The following is a 13,080-nucleotide window of genomic DNA, read 5'->3' on the forward strand; positions in this document are numbered from 1 at the left end:
CAGCGCGGCCGGAAGTGCGGGTGGGAGCGGTGCCGCCATCATGGCCGACAAGATGGACATGTCCCTGGACGACATCATTAAGCTCAACCGGAGCCAGCGTGGGGCCAGCCGGGGCGGCCGGGGCGGCCGGGGCCGGGGCGGCACCGCACGCGGGGGCGGGCCCGGCCGGGGCGGCGTTGGCGGCGGGCGCGCGGGCGGCGGCCCCGTGCGGAACCGGCCGGTGATGGCCCGGGGCGGCGGCAGGAACCGGCCCGCGCCCTACAGCCGGGTACGGACGGGGCAGGCGGAGCTTGGGCCGCGGCGGCGCGGCGGGCTGGGGCGGAGGGTCGGCGCGGGGCGGGGGCGCGGACGCGGGAGGCCCTTTGTCCACTCCCGGCGCGGCCGCGGGCTGCGAGGCCCTGGCGCCGGTCAGCCACGGCCCGGTCTCGTTGCAGCCGAAGCAACTCCCCGAGAAGTGGCAGCACGACCTGTTCGACAGCGGCTTCGGGGCGGGGGCCGGCGTGGAGACCGGCGGAAAGCTGCTCGTCTCCAACCTGGACTTCGGCGTTTCGGATGCGGACATCCAGGTGCGGCTCGGGGAGGCGCCGCGGGGAGCGGGGCCTCGTTTGTTGGCCCCGGTCGGGTGCCGGCGGGAGCCCCGCCGGCCCTGCTCCCACTGTGCTGGGGGCCGAGGATTCCCGGGTGAATCCCTGGTGCTGGGGTTGGTACTATATGCCTGCTTTGCCGCGATCGTGGTGGTCTCCAGGGGGCTGGAAAATCCGGTTTATAGGTGCTTTGTAAGTACCTGGTGCAGGGGGAGCGAGGCTGTGACTGCTGGATCACTGTGAGCTCTGTGAGCTCCTGCTCTGCACAGCTGTAGCTGTCCCTGACTGTGCCCTGGGCTCTGCTGCTTTGTCAGTCCACACTCTGGTGGGTGTCAGGGGCTTCCCAAGGATGCAGCCATCAGTGTAGCCAGGCAGTTATTTGTCACGAGAACTGCTCCTGTGCCTTGGTGTCCTGCCCTCCGCCTGTCATGGCCATGCCTGGCTGGGCTGTCAGAGCCCACAGTGCCTGCAGTTGGGTGCTGAGGGGTGTCCCAGGGTCAGGAGTGGGCTGTGAGCTGTGCAGGCTCGAGTGCCACCTGTGTCCCTGGCAGGGGTCCTGCACCACAGAGTGCTGCCATCACCCTGGCCTCTGGCTCTTGTGGCCTCACCAGGGAAAACCAAACCACTGCTGCCAGACTCTCCTCATCAGTTCGTTCATTCAGCCTTTCCCCCACCCATCTGGCTGTGTGTGGGGAATGGGAAAGGAGCTCTGGCAGGTCCCCTGCTCATAGTGTGCTGCACTCCAGTTCTTTCCCTCGTGTAAGTTCAGACTGGGTTTAAATAAGTTCCTGTTTGTTGCAGTGAGGCAGCAGTGTGTAAAACTCAGCCCCTGTGCCCTGTGTGCAGCCAGGACTCTCTTCGTGCTGCTGCACAAGCTCCCACTGGGGTTTGTTTAGCAGCAGGGCTGGCTCAATGTCTTTGGCCCCCAGCCCCATAATTTAGCGTTGCCTCAGATGTGGTTTTGTTCCTGTGCTAACGGCTCTGTATGTGGTGTGAGAGGCCACAAAGGAGCTGTGCATGTCCCTCTTTGTGTCCTCTGAGGCAGGAGCAGCTGACCCGGGCTCTGGGCAGAGCTGACACAGCCTCGCCTGCCACATTCTGTCCAGAAAGCATCTGCCAGGTGCCCTGTGCAGTTCTCTTGCAGCAGCCCTGCTGAGAGCCCTGCTGTGGCTCGGGAGCAGGCTGACACAGGCAGTGCAGTAACCTTGTTGCCTTCCCACATGTAGTGCCTGAGAAACAGAATTGGTGCCTCTGTTGCTGCCTCTTTATTTCCAGCCTTTGTAGCAGCAAAGGGCAGACCTCAGCAGAGGACTTTGTTGGGCTCCATTTTTGGGGTATGTTCCTGATGGGCACAAGTCCAGCAGTAAAAGTGCCATGGTTTTGTGGATCCCTGCACTCACGTGGTCATTCCCCACTGAGAAAGTGTCTGGGGTCTGCAGTATTTTCAGTTGTTGCCACTTTGATTCATCTTCAACAAAGACCTCCAGTTCCCCTGGGAAAAAAACAAAACAAAACAGGTCAGCATCCCTTGAATCTGCTTTACTGGGTGTGAATGTGCCTCCTGCAGGACACAAGCGTGGAGTCCTGCTTGGTTTTGCCACTTGTGCCAGCTGCCTGGAGTCTTGCAGATGGGCTGTGCTCCGCTGTGCCACTGGGTGTTTGTCCCGGCTGTCGGAGGCGGCAGGACGAGCACTGACACCGAGCGTGTCTGTGGGGTGCTGCAGTGTTGGCAGCACTGATGGATGGGCTCCTTTCTCTCCCACTCCCAGGAGCTCTTTGCGGAGTTTGGGACCCTGAAGAAGGCAGCTGTGCACTATGACAGATCTGGCCGCAGCCTGGGGACGGCAGACGTGCACTTCGAGAGGAAGGCCGACGCGCTGAAGGCCATGAAGCAGTACAACGGCGTGCCCCTGGACGGTGAGGCGGCGTTCCCGTGGCTGGGCAGGGTCCCCGCACAGCCGTGTCCCTCCCCTCGTGCATTTCTCCCTCCCCCAGTCCCCCCTGCCCTGTGTGAGTGTGTCCTGCTCACAGCTGCTCTCCTCCCGCAGGGCGCCCCATGAACATCCAGCTGGTCACGTCACAGATCGACACGCAGCGGAGACCAGCACAGAGGTGGGGGAGCCCCTGCCCGGGCACTGGGGCGGGAAGGGCAGGACCCCTCCCTGCTGGGGAGGGAGTGTGGGTCCTCTTTGGCTTCACTGAAGGCACTAAAATGCTGTTTTTAAAACTTGCAGTGTAAACAGAGGTGGCATGACCAGAACCCGCGGGGTCTCGGGGGGGTTTGGAGGTGGAGGCAACAGGCGAGGGACTCGTGGCGGGAACAGAGGGAGAGGCAGAGGAGCTGGAAGAACTTCCAAACAGCAGCTCTCTGCAGAAGAACTAGATGCACAGCTGGATGCTTACAATGCCAGGGTAAGTGCTGCTTTGGGCATGGTAGTGGGCTCCCCACAGCATCTCATCCTGGAAAGCACTGGCAGTCTGGAGCTGGCCAAAAAGAGAAAGCTTTTTCCAGCTCCTTGGACTGAAGCAGTCTCGCTCTGAAGCTGAACTGTGCCTTGGCTTGGGCCTGAGCTTCGCTTTCCAGAACAGTTTGTCACCTGTTCCTGATGGCAGAGGAACAGGCTCTGCTCTTGCCAGGCTCCATAGCTGGAGCAGCCACTATGAGCAGCAGCTGCAGAACAAAACTCACACGGCTGGTAGGCTGCAGGAATGGGAAGACAAAGGAAAATCTCATGTGGAAGAGCTGTGTGGTGTGCTGCTGGGGAAAGGGTGTAATGCTGGTGGCAGAAATGAGCCACGGGCAGGCTGCAGCTGTACCTGGAACTTGCTCAGCCTGTGCCATAGCTGGGCCAGGATCCAACAAAAAGGCCACAAGGACACCGAGTGGGTGGTTCAGGACCAGGATAGGTCAGGGCAAGAGCATGGAAGGAGTGTGATGAGCAGGACTCGAGGGGAAGCCCTGGAGCAGAGTTGGGGTGGGGTGTGCTCTGCTGTCGTGCTCAGCACAGTGTGCACCCTCCCGTCCCTGTGCCCCGTGCCCGGGGCTCAGCAGAGCCGGGTGCCCGCAGGGCTGGGGGGGCTCGGGTGCAGGGGTGCTGCTGTGCCAGGGCTGTGGTGATATTCCTCCCTCTCTTGCAGATGGACACCAGCTAAAGCGGCAGCAGTGGGCACAGGGAAGGACTCCAATCTTGCTCCACACTCCCGGCAGGGGCTGCGGCTGTGGCTACTACTACCGAGGATGGGATTTGTTTTACTTTTACGTTCTGGGATAGGTTTTAACTCCTGTAAAGGTTTTTTTTAATTCTCAGCAGACCTGTTTTGTACCGAGTTATTTTTGGGATAAATTTTTCTGGTTGCCTGTTGGGCCAAGGTGGCTTTTTCACCTTTGCCGTAATAAAATAGAACCATGTCTAGAGCTGTGGCTGCTGCCTTGCCGCGCTGGGCCTGCGCCCCGTCCCGCTCCCGCACATACCGTGATGTTCCGCGCCACTCTGCCGTGTCCCGGTCCCATCCTGCCCCGCCGGCCCTGTTCCCGCTCGCAGACCGCGGTCCTGTCCCGATCGCTGTCCGCCCCGCCCTGCCGGTGCCGCCCCGCTCCGCCTCGGTCCCGCCCATCCGGTGCGTGCCGCCCCGCCCGCGCGCGCCCCCCCGGGCCAATCAGCGCGCGGTCCGCGGCCGGAAGCGCGGCGGCGGCGCGGCGGCGAGTAACGGGAAGTGTCGGGCGTGTCCCGGAAGTGCGGGGGCGCGCGGGGCCTGGGCGGATCCGCGGCGTTGGCAGCGCAGCGCGGAGCGAGCGAGACCGGTACGGCGGGAGCGGCGGGGCGGGGGGGAGGCACGGCGGGAAGGGCCGGGGCGGGCGCGCCGCGCGGGCCGCGGGCCGCGGGAAGGGCCGGGCGCGGCCGAGGGGCGGGCGCGGGGCCCCGGTGCCCTTGCGCGACCTTCCGAAGGCCGGGGGAGCCGCCGCCCCCCCGGTGGGGCCAGTGGGGAGCGGGGGGCGGGGCGGGCGGCCCGGGCTCTCCTGAGGAGCTGGGGCGGCTCCCGGCGGGCCGTGCCCGGTGCCCGGTGCCCGGGCCGAGGGCGGTGCAGGGATCGCCCGGTCCCACACTCCCGCGCTCGGCCGTGCTTGCGGCGCGCACGGGCTGCCCATAAATGGCCGCTCGGCACGGAATGAGGAACTGCGAGGCTGCACCAGAACCGGGCTGCTCCCGGCGAGGCTGGGCCCTTCCACCCCGGCCGCCGCGGGCCGGGTGCGCCTCGAGCCCCGGCGGGGGTTTGCCCGGGAGCCGCGGTTCCCGCGCTGCCCCGCCATCATCACTCCACCGGGCGCAGCGGCGTTTTCCCGAGAGCCGTGACCGTCGTTTGTTTGTGGCGAGAAGAGCCCCTGGCCGCGCCGGTTCACTTGAGGGTTCCGGGTCCGCCCTGTTGCTCCGGTTGTCCAAGCGTTTTTCCAGTGTGAAGGAGCTTATTCCATGGCTGCAGAGTGGGGACAGTTTCACTGCTGTGGGTTCGGCTTCTGGCACACAGGGGTGGGTCACAGTCCCGGCTCCAGGTACCCACGGTGCTGGTTTGCATCCCTGGTGCAGCACTGCCAGTGGCCTTTGTGCTTCTGGAGCTGTTTGTGAGCCCTCAGCCTGGCTCTGCACAGTTCACCCCTGTAGGTGAACAACAGGTCAGGGCTATGTCAGAGCAAAAAGAAAAAGAAATCCTCCATCCTCAGACTGCCGAGTCCCCGCTGGGCAGCAGAGTGTCCTGCTGTTCCCAAGTCCTTCCCGCCTGGGGCAGTGAGACAGCCGGGGGGATCGGGTGGGGTGAGAATTCCCTGGATGCTCGTACAGAGCAGCTGGTGCAGCAGTGGTACCTGGAGATGCCCTGACAGCGCCCAGCCTCAGGAGGTGCCAGCTGGGCTCCTGTGTCCCCAGTCCCCTGTGCTGCCCTGGAACCCTCTGAGCTGCCCGTGTGGAGCAGCCAGGCTGTTCAGGCTGTTCTGGCTCCCCGTCCTGGCAGAGCAGCTGGGACAGGGCCCTGGAGAAGCGCTTACTGCTGGGTCACATTCCAGCGAGCTCTCCGGGTGGCGGCGCGGGAAGAAGGAAGGGTGGGGACTGCTGGAACGGGCCCTGCTGCGTCCGCGGCTGCGCCCAGGCCTGATGGCTGTCGGAAGCCGATTAGCTCATCTGAAGATACTCTGACTAATGCTGGCCTCGCTGCTGCCGTGGGTCCGGATTCCAGGAGTCACTGGTTCCCGCTGTCTGCTCAGACACCAGCAGGGATATTCCCGCTGCTGCTGGCAGGAGGTGGGGCTCTGGCGCTGGCTGCTGCAGCTGCTCTGTCCTGCACTAAACACGCTGAGAATCCGGAAGAATCTGCTGGGTTGAGGGAGCAGTGAAGGCAGAGTGCAAATTCCCAGGTCGGAATTTGGCCTCCTGCTGCCTTCTACAGGCTGCTGTGATCCTGAGGACCTTCTGTGAGCTGGGGTCTGTTTCTGAAGGTCCAGGAGCCCTTCTGTACCCTGCTTCCAGCACAGGCTGGGGTCCCTTCCTGCAGCCCTGGCAGTTCCTGGGGGGCTGTGCTGTTCCATGGGGCAGGGGGATCCCCAGGCCCTGTGGGTAAGCTGATAGGAAAGGTGAGGGCTGTTTCCCCAGAGCCAAGCCCTGGCCTGCAGTGCTGACTGGAATCATGCTGGTTTTGGTCCCCTGCGGTGTTTTCAGTCCTGGTGGGCTCCTGTCACCTTAGAAATCCTGAGAAGATTGGGGTGGGTTGTGATTAATCTGTGTGCTGGGTATGCATGATTCTTTAGCTGTGGATCACAGAAGTAAGGCTGGAACACAGGAACGTGAGCCAAGAGCTGGGGATTTGGGGTTTTGGTGGGTTTGGGCTTTCTTTTGTGCCCCCTGTGTCGTGATGGTTGCTAAGTACCAGTTTGTGGGAGGGGCTCCTCGTGGGTCTGGTGGAGATGGGGCTAGTGATATGTGGGAGAGAACTGTCACCATTGTGTTACACGGGGGTCAGCTGTCGAGGAGTGGCAGCTCTGTGCTGACACCAAACCAGTGCATTTCCAAACTGCCCAGGAGAGGATTCTGGCTCCTGGAGGTGACCAGCTGCTGGCAGTCAGGGCTGTGAACGCCAAGGCTGTTCCCAGTCAGTGCAGCTGTCTCCCAGCCATGGGAGCTGCACTGGGACTGGTGCTGTTGTTCACAGAGCACTGGCTCCAAGAGCTTCAGGTGCTGGAGCAGAGGCTCCATGGCTCCTGCTGTCCCTGATCTGGCTGTCTGTGAGAGATTTTGTCTCTGCTTGGTCTGAAAACTGGAAGGTGGAGGGTGCCCTTGGATGCTCCTGCACAGAAGTGTCCCTACCACTGTTGGAGATAGGTGTGTGGATGCTAGTGGATCCTCTGCCATCAGTGTGCTCTCACAGAAGGCTCAGTCACAGAATTTGGGAGTCACCACAAATTTGGGACTTCAATTCTGTAGAGCTGAAATTCTGTCTCTTTCCTGGAAGCTGCAGGTATCCTCAGAGCAAGGTGTGAGTGTTAGAAAAAGCTGTGGACCATGGGAGGTATAATCTAGCCCAGAGGTGAGCCAAAGGACATGAGGAGGGGATTGGGCAGGATGCAGGGAGGAGATGGAGCAGTGCAGGGTGTGTAAGTGAGCGTTTGCTCAGCACTTCTGGGAGTCCTCAAGCCTGGCAGCTGTTTGGGAGAAGCAAGGGCCTGGGTTTGATATGGAGACACTGGCATGAAATCTCATCAGTTGTTCATCTGTGACATGAGACTAAATGCCCTTTTGAAGACAAATTTCCACACCATTCAGTGTGAGGATGTTGGAGGATGCCATGTCGAAGGGACAGCTGTTTGCTGTGCAGCTGCAGCAGGAAAAGCTCCTGGCACAGATGCTTGTGCCACGCAAGGCCAGAGCCCTGGTACAGCCCCATGGTGCCACATCATGCCCCAGTGCCTTTCTAAGGCTGTGCCAGAGAGTTCTGAGTCTTTAGAGAGTCCATGGTGGTATTTGCCATAGGATAACCCTTCAGACAACGTGCCCTGTGGAACACCAGAATTCCTGAATGTGTCATTGGCTTTTACGAGGATTTTAATGGAGTGTTGGCATGACCTTTGCCTAGCCCTTGGTGTGGCTGGGCATTTCCTGGGCAGAGTCCTGGGCAGCTGAGCCAGGTTCCACATCTTGTTTATTTAATTGTCTGTTTCCCTGGTTGTGTGTGCCACAGATCCTTGCAAAGGGCTGAGCCAGGTGTCTCATCCCACTCTGCTAAGGCATCTGGCACAGAGCACTGGCATGACAGTTACAAAACGTGAGCACCAGGTCCCAGCAGAGGCTCCTGGTATTCACGCCAGTGGTGAGACAGAGGCCTGTTCTTAGCTGGAATCCTGTTGTGGAGAGCAGAACTTGGTTTATTCTGGGCTCTGGTTTATTCCAATTGAAAGCCTCACCTGGTTGATCTTGTGGAGGAGAATGTCCTCCCTATGGCTTTGGGGTATTTACATTACAAGCAAAGCACTGAGGTTGAATTTTTTCTCACTCTTGCCTGGGCCTCTGCAGGCTGAAGATGAGACCTGGCCTCTGGAGGGTTCTGCAGGGCCTGGGAGCCTTGGCAGGGCTGTGTCTCCCAGGGGCCAGCATGAAGGGCCCCAGAGAGAGTGGGAGCCTGCAGAGTGACACCAGAGCAGTTCTGGGGAGCCCTGCTGCTGGAGTGGTTGGTCGGGGCAGTCACACCTCTCCTCTCTCCTTCAGTGTGGTCACGTGTGTGAGGATGGCAGAGCAGGAGCCAACGGCAGAGCAGCTGGCCCAGATTGCAGCTGAGAATGAGGAGGATGAGCACTCTGTCAACTATAAGCCACCTGCCCAGAAGAGCATCCAGGAGATCCAGGAGCTGGACAAGGACGATGAGAGCCTGCGCAAGTACAAGGAGGCCCTGCTGGGCGCCGTCACCGTGAATGCAGGTGAGCTCTGGGGTGTGTTGGTCCCTTCTGGCCTTGCCTCTGCTCCCAGCTGGGAGCTGTTCTCCCAGCTCTGTTTGGGCAGGACCACAGAGCTGTGCCTGTGCTCCCCGTGCCCATTGCTGGCTCTGGGATTCAAGGGCAGGGGTGGCACTCTGCCTTTGTGGAGTACTGTGGGCAGGGCCTGGTGCATTGGAAGCCCTGACCCTTACAGATTTGGAGCCTGGTTTTGCTGGTTTTTGTGCTCTTTCAGAAAGTTCTCTGGAAGGAAAAGGAGCTGTGCTGGCCAATGTCGAGGATGAGTGTTAAACAGCTTTATCTCTTGTCTCTAGATCCCAATGCTCCAAATGTGGTGGTGACCAAACTGACCTTGGTCTGTGCTACTGCTCCAGGGCCCCTGGAGCTGGACCTGACAGGTGAGCTGGGAGGGAATGCCAGCCCTGCTCCTGGGCACAGCTGGCAGGAGCACTGCTGGAAAGGTGGCTGAGCCTTCCTGTGTCAGGAGCGCTGACAGCAGAGTACAGTGCTTGGGCCCCAGCGGGTTCTGTACCTGGAGCCCAGCAGCAGTTCTGTGACACCTGGGTGTTTTGTAGAGGTGTGAGGGGCCAGATGGGGCAGGCAGATTCTTCCAGCCTGCATGGTGACATTCATGGCAGCTTCGAAATGGTGACAGATTTGGAGCAAACATCTGCAAACAAACAGTTTGGAATTGATTGCAGGGTTGTGCTGCAGTGTCTTGCTTGCCTGGCTCTGGCAGCAGAGAGGGCCCTGCAGCTCCTGCCCCAGCTGCTCGTGCCAGGGAAATTCACCCCAGAGCACAGCACAGCACAAAGGAGCTCTGAGCAACCCTCTCCTGTCTCTGTAGGTGATCTAGAAAGCTACAAGAAGCAAGCATTTGTGCTGAAGGAGGGCGTGGAATACCGGATAAAAATCTCCTTTAGGGTAAGGAATCTGAGAACGGAAGGAACGGAACACCGGTGCCGGCCTGGGGATCACACATGCCCTGCAAGTGGGGTTGTGCTGAAGGAATGGGCTCTTCCTGCATGCGTGGGCAGCATGAGTGGAGACCTCCTGCTCAGTCCCTGCTCCTCTCTCTGCAGGTAAACAGGGAGATTGTGTCAGGATTGAAGTACATCCAGCACACATTCCGGAAAGGTGTGAAAAGTAAGTGCATCTCTTTGACTTGGTGCTGCTCTGTGTGAGTAAGGGCTTCCTGCTCGTCTTGCTGCTGTAACAGGGGCTGCCCCGCAGCTCCTCACGGGAGGGGACAGTCCTCAGTGCCACGGGGCCGTGGAGCTCTGCAGAGCTCCTGGGCCTGCAGTGGTGGGGCAGCCCATGGTTCTGGCTGCACAGCATGTGATGTGATTCCCCCAGAGCACATTCCCCCCTGAATTTGGCAGGAAGCAGGTCACAGCTGACAGCACTGCCAGTGCTTACAGGTCACTCCCCACAGGAGGGGCCCATTCCTGGGGGGAAGAGAGCTCTGAGCTGGGTGAGATTCCTATTGTTACAGCTGCTCTGGGGATTGTTGTAACAGTAACAGACCTTTCTTTTGCTTCAGCCTTGCCCCAGATGCACGGGAGGCTCCTGAACCTCTTGGTGCCTCTATGGAGCCTCCATATGCCTCTTTCTGTCTTTTTAGTTGACAAGACTGAATACATGGTTGGGAGCTATGGCCCCCGAGCAGAGGAGTACGAGTTTCTGACCCCCATGGAAGAGGCCCCAAAGGGCATGCTCGCCCGGGGCAGCTACAACATCAAATCCAAGTTCACAGATGATGATAAGACTGACCACCTGTCCTGGGAGTGGAACCTGACCATCAAGAAGGATTGGAAGGACTAGCCCTTCCTGAGGCCAAACCCCAGAGAGCGTGAATCAGACAGTGGCTACCGTAGAATTCCCCCCCTGTACCAAAGTGCTGACATTGGAACCCTCTTACCTGTCACCCCCATTATCATTTGACCAGAGAGCTCAGTTTTTTATGTGCCCCCTCCCCAGAGAATTGCTGAGTGCATTGACCAAACCATGCTGTCTGCATCTGGTCTCCAGCTGCCCGTCCTGGGGCTGTGCTGCCCCAGCACTGAGGGGAGTGCCCACTCCCTTGCCAGGCCCTTTCTTGCTTCCCACCTTCCTTTATCCAGGAGGTGCCAAAGGGGAGGAACCCCTGTTAGGATCCTGTGCTTGGCTTTCCTGCGCACAGCTCAGGGTAGCTACTGCCTCCAAGTAGCTGAAGAATTTTGGTGCCAGGCAGCTGTCAAATCAGTTTATTGGCTCAAGTGTTGTCTGCCTGCCCTTTCCGCCCTGTCAGTGTCCTGGGCAGCTTCATTTGTGGATGTTCCCTGTAACCATGATGCCTTAAATGTGTAACATGTATCCTCTAGGGAGGGGGTCCTGCCTCTGTTACACTTTTTAAACGCCACCTGCCCTCCCCATCTGTTGGCATGGGCTCAGCTTCCTCACGCCCCTCATGTGTTATTAGGAAAGATTCACAACTTCCCACTTCACTGCTGGTCCGTTCCTCACCCGAGACAGGACATCTCCAGAGGGGGGAGGGTGTGACATGCTGGGTGACGCCTGGCCGCCCTTCCTGGCACCCCGAGCACTGGCCTGGCTGGCCCAGCCTTGCCCCGCGCTCTCGGGTGCCCCGCGGCGCAGAGGGGCTGGAGGCCAGGGCGGTGCAGGGGTCACCAGTGCTGCCATCACCTCGCACTTCTCGCTGCAGCCCAGGTAGCTGCAAAGCACTGAAATTCCAGGAGAGCCCTGCCCTCCTGGCCGTTTTGGGCTGAGGATGGACGAGTCTGTCTCTGCAGCTGCTCCTGATGCCATCAACAAAGAGCTTGCGACGGACAAGTGTTCTGAAGCGGTTAATGCCTTATGTATCTGTTCTGCCTTTAAAATCTGTGCCTGGCCTGTAGTTATTGCCTTGACACTCGGCCCCCGTGCCTGCCGCTGACCTGCAGCGTGCCGGGCTCCACCCTTGGCTGCACAGCTGCAGCTCTTGGGGCAGAGAAGCCCCAGGGGCCCCTGCAAGGCCCTGGGGCTGGGCAGGCATGTGCCACCTCTGCAGCCCTCGGTTTGGATCTACCACATTGAGGTTAGAACTGGGACCAAGTATATGTGGCTTCTCATAGCTACGTCTTTGCCTCTAACTGCCCTCGCCCTGCCCCTAGAGAATTTTTTTGGTTAATTTGATTTGGTGTGTATTGTCTGTAAGTCCTAGACCCAGGTTAACAGGTTTGGAATCATCGTCTGCTTCTCCTTTTATGACAGTTAAATAAAATCTTTGAACTGACCGTGTACTGTCCATGCTGTATCTTCAGCATGAAGTGGCTGAATGGGATTTCTGCAGACACTTAGGGTGGGAGAAGACCAGGATCTCTGGGTTTGCTAGAATGTAAAACAGGATCTGGGACAGGAGAGGCCTCATGGCAATATGTGTGCGGGATCTGTCCCTTGCTGTTTGCCCTGTTCTGCACTGCCCACAGTGAGGGGTGGAGTGTGTGAGGCTGTGAAAACAGGGATTTCCAAGGGGGGCCTCTTGCCAGCAGAGGAGCAGGCAGCTCTGAACCCACAACACGACTGCTCCAGCTGCACACACAAAGGGAAATTCCTGTGCAGTCACAGGAATGAGGGAGGCGATGAGAAAACGCAGTCCAGGAGAGGCAGCACGATAAGAGCCTGCGGATGTTTACAGAGCATGTGGCATGTTTGTGTTAAGGATAAAGGAAAGTGTAGCTATGAAAAGCTCTTTATAGAATCCATGGTGTGAGAGAACCTGGAGGAGGGGACTCAGCTCTGCTCCTGGTCAGACTTGTGAAGGTAACAGGACTCCATCTTGTATTTGGAGCTCACAGCACAGGCCCCTTCCTCGGGCCTTGGGAAACTGCTAAAGGAGATGATGGGACTTGGAAAAGACAAGGACTGAAGGCAAGAGTCGGCTGGGTAGGAGCTGGCTTGTGGGCAGTGCCCACTCCAGCAGGCACCTCACTTGTTCTGTTTGCCACAGAGAACAGCACCCAGCTATGCCCCCCCAGCCCTCTGCACAGTGAGGGGCCATGGAGAGCAGCGTGGGGACTGGAGCAGGGAACAGGCCTCACCCTCCGAGTGTCAGTTAGATAGAGCCCAGATGTGCCTGATACTGTGAACAAAGGCCCCCTGTGCTGGCCCCCAACAGCCACTCTGTGGGTAGGGTCAGATGAGCACCCAGCTGATGCAACCCCAGCTTTGGCAAGAGTTTCCACACCCAGGGTGTCAAGGCTTCTGTTAGATCGTTTTACCATGGTAGGAGGGCTGGAGGGGCAGGACAGCTGTGCTGTGCTCCAGCTTTGAGGATTCGGCCTCTGTTCTCTGGCAGGGTGACAGCTGGGCTCTTGTGCCTGGAGCATGCCATGAGTGCACTTGGGGATGGGTGGCTCCAGTCACAGGCTGGGTGGAACAGACCATTTGCTTGAATTGTGGTTCCCGAAGTAAAGCCTTAGTCCCTTTCAGGTGATGCACCTTAAGAACCCGGGCCAGAAGTTGTGCAGGAGCAGCCCAGGCTGTGCC

The 13,080-nt window shown here is 59.3% G+C and overlaps 2 protein-coding genes across 2 annotated transcripts; both read left to right on the top strand.

The window, feature by feature from the left end:
• The first annotated feature begins 3 nt into the window (after positions 1-3).
• ALYREF (Aly/REF export factor) lies at positions 4-3,999 on the top strand. The gene is made up of 6 exons (XM_064395312.1): positions 4-268; positions 435-566; positions 2,354-2,501; positions 2,633-2,696; positions 2,819-2,996; positions 3,723-3,999. Exons 1-6 carry the CDS (start codon positions 41-43, stop codon positions 3,735-3,737), a joined length of 765 nt encoding a protein of 254 aa, XP_064251382.1. The 5' UTR covers positions 4-40; the 3' UTR covers positions 3,738-3,999.
• A 229-nt stretch (positions 4,000-4,228) lies between these two features.
• Positions 4,229-11,090, top strand: ARHGDIA (Rho GDP dissociation inhibitor alpha). Its single transcript, XM_064395313.1, has 6 exons — positions 4,229-4,386; positions 8,330-8,538; positions 8,868-8,951; positions 9,401-9,477; positions 9,636-9,699; positions 10,178-11,090. Exons 2-6 carry the CDS (start codon positions 8,349-8,351, stop codon positions 10,375-10,377), a joined length of 615 nt encoding a protein of 204 aa, XP_064251383.1. The 5' UTR covers positions 4,229-4,386; positions 8,330-8,348; the 3' UTR covers positions 10,378-11,090.
• Positions 11,091-13,080: the final 1,990 nt, after the last annotated feature.

This window comes from Passer domesticus, chromosome 20, assembly GCF_036417665.1.
Source record: "Passer domesticus isolate bPasDom1 chromosome 20, bPasDom1.hap1, whole genome shotgun sequence".
In the NCBI taxonomy this organism is placed as follows: Eukaryota; Metazoa; Chordata; class Aves; order Passeriformes; family Passeridae; genus Passer; species Passer domesticus.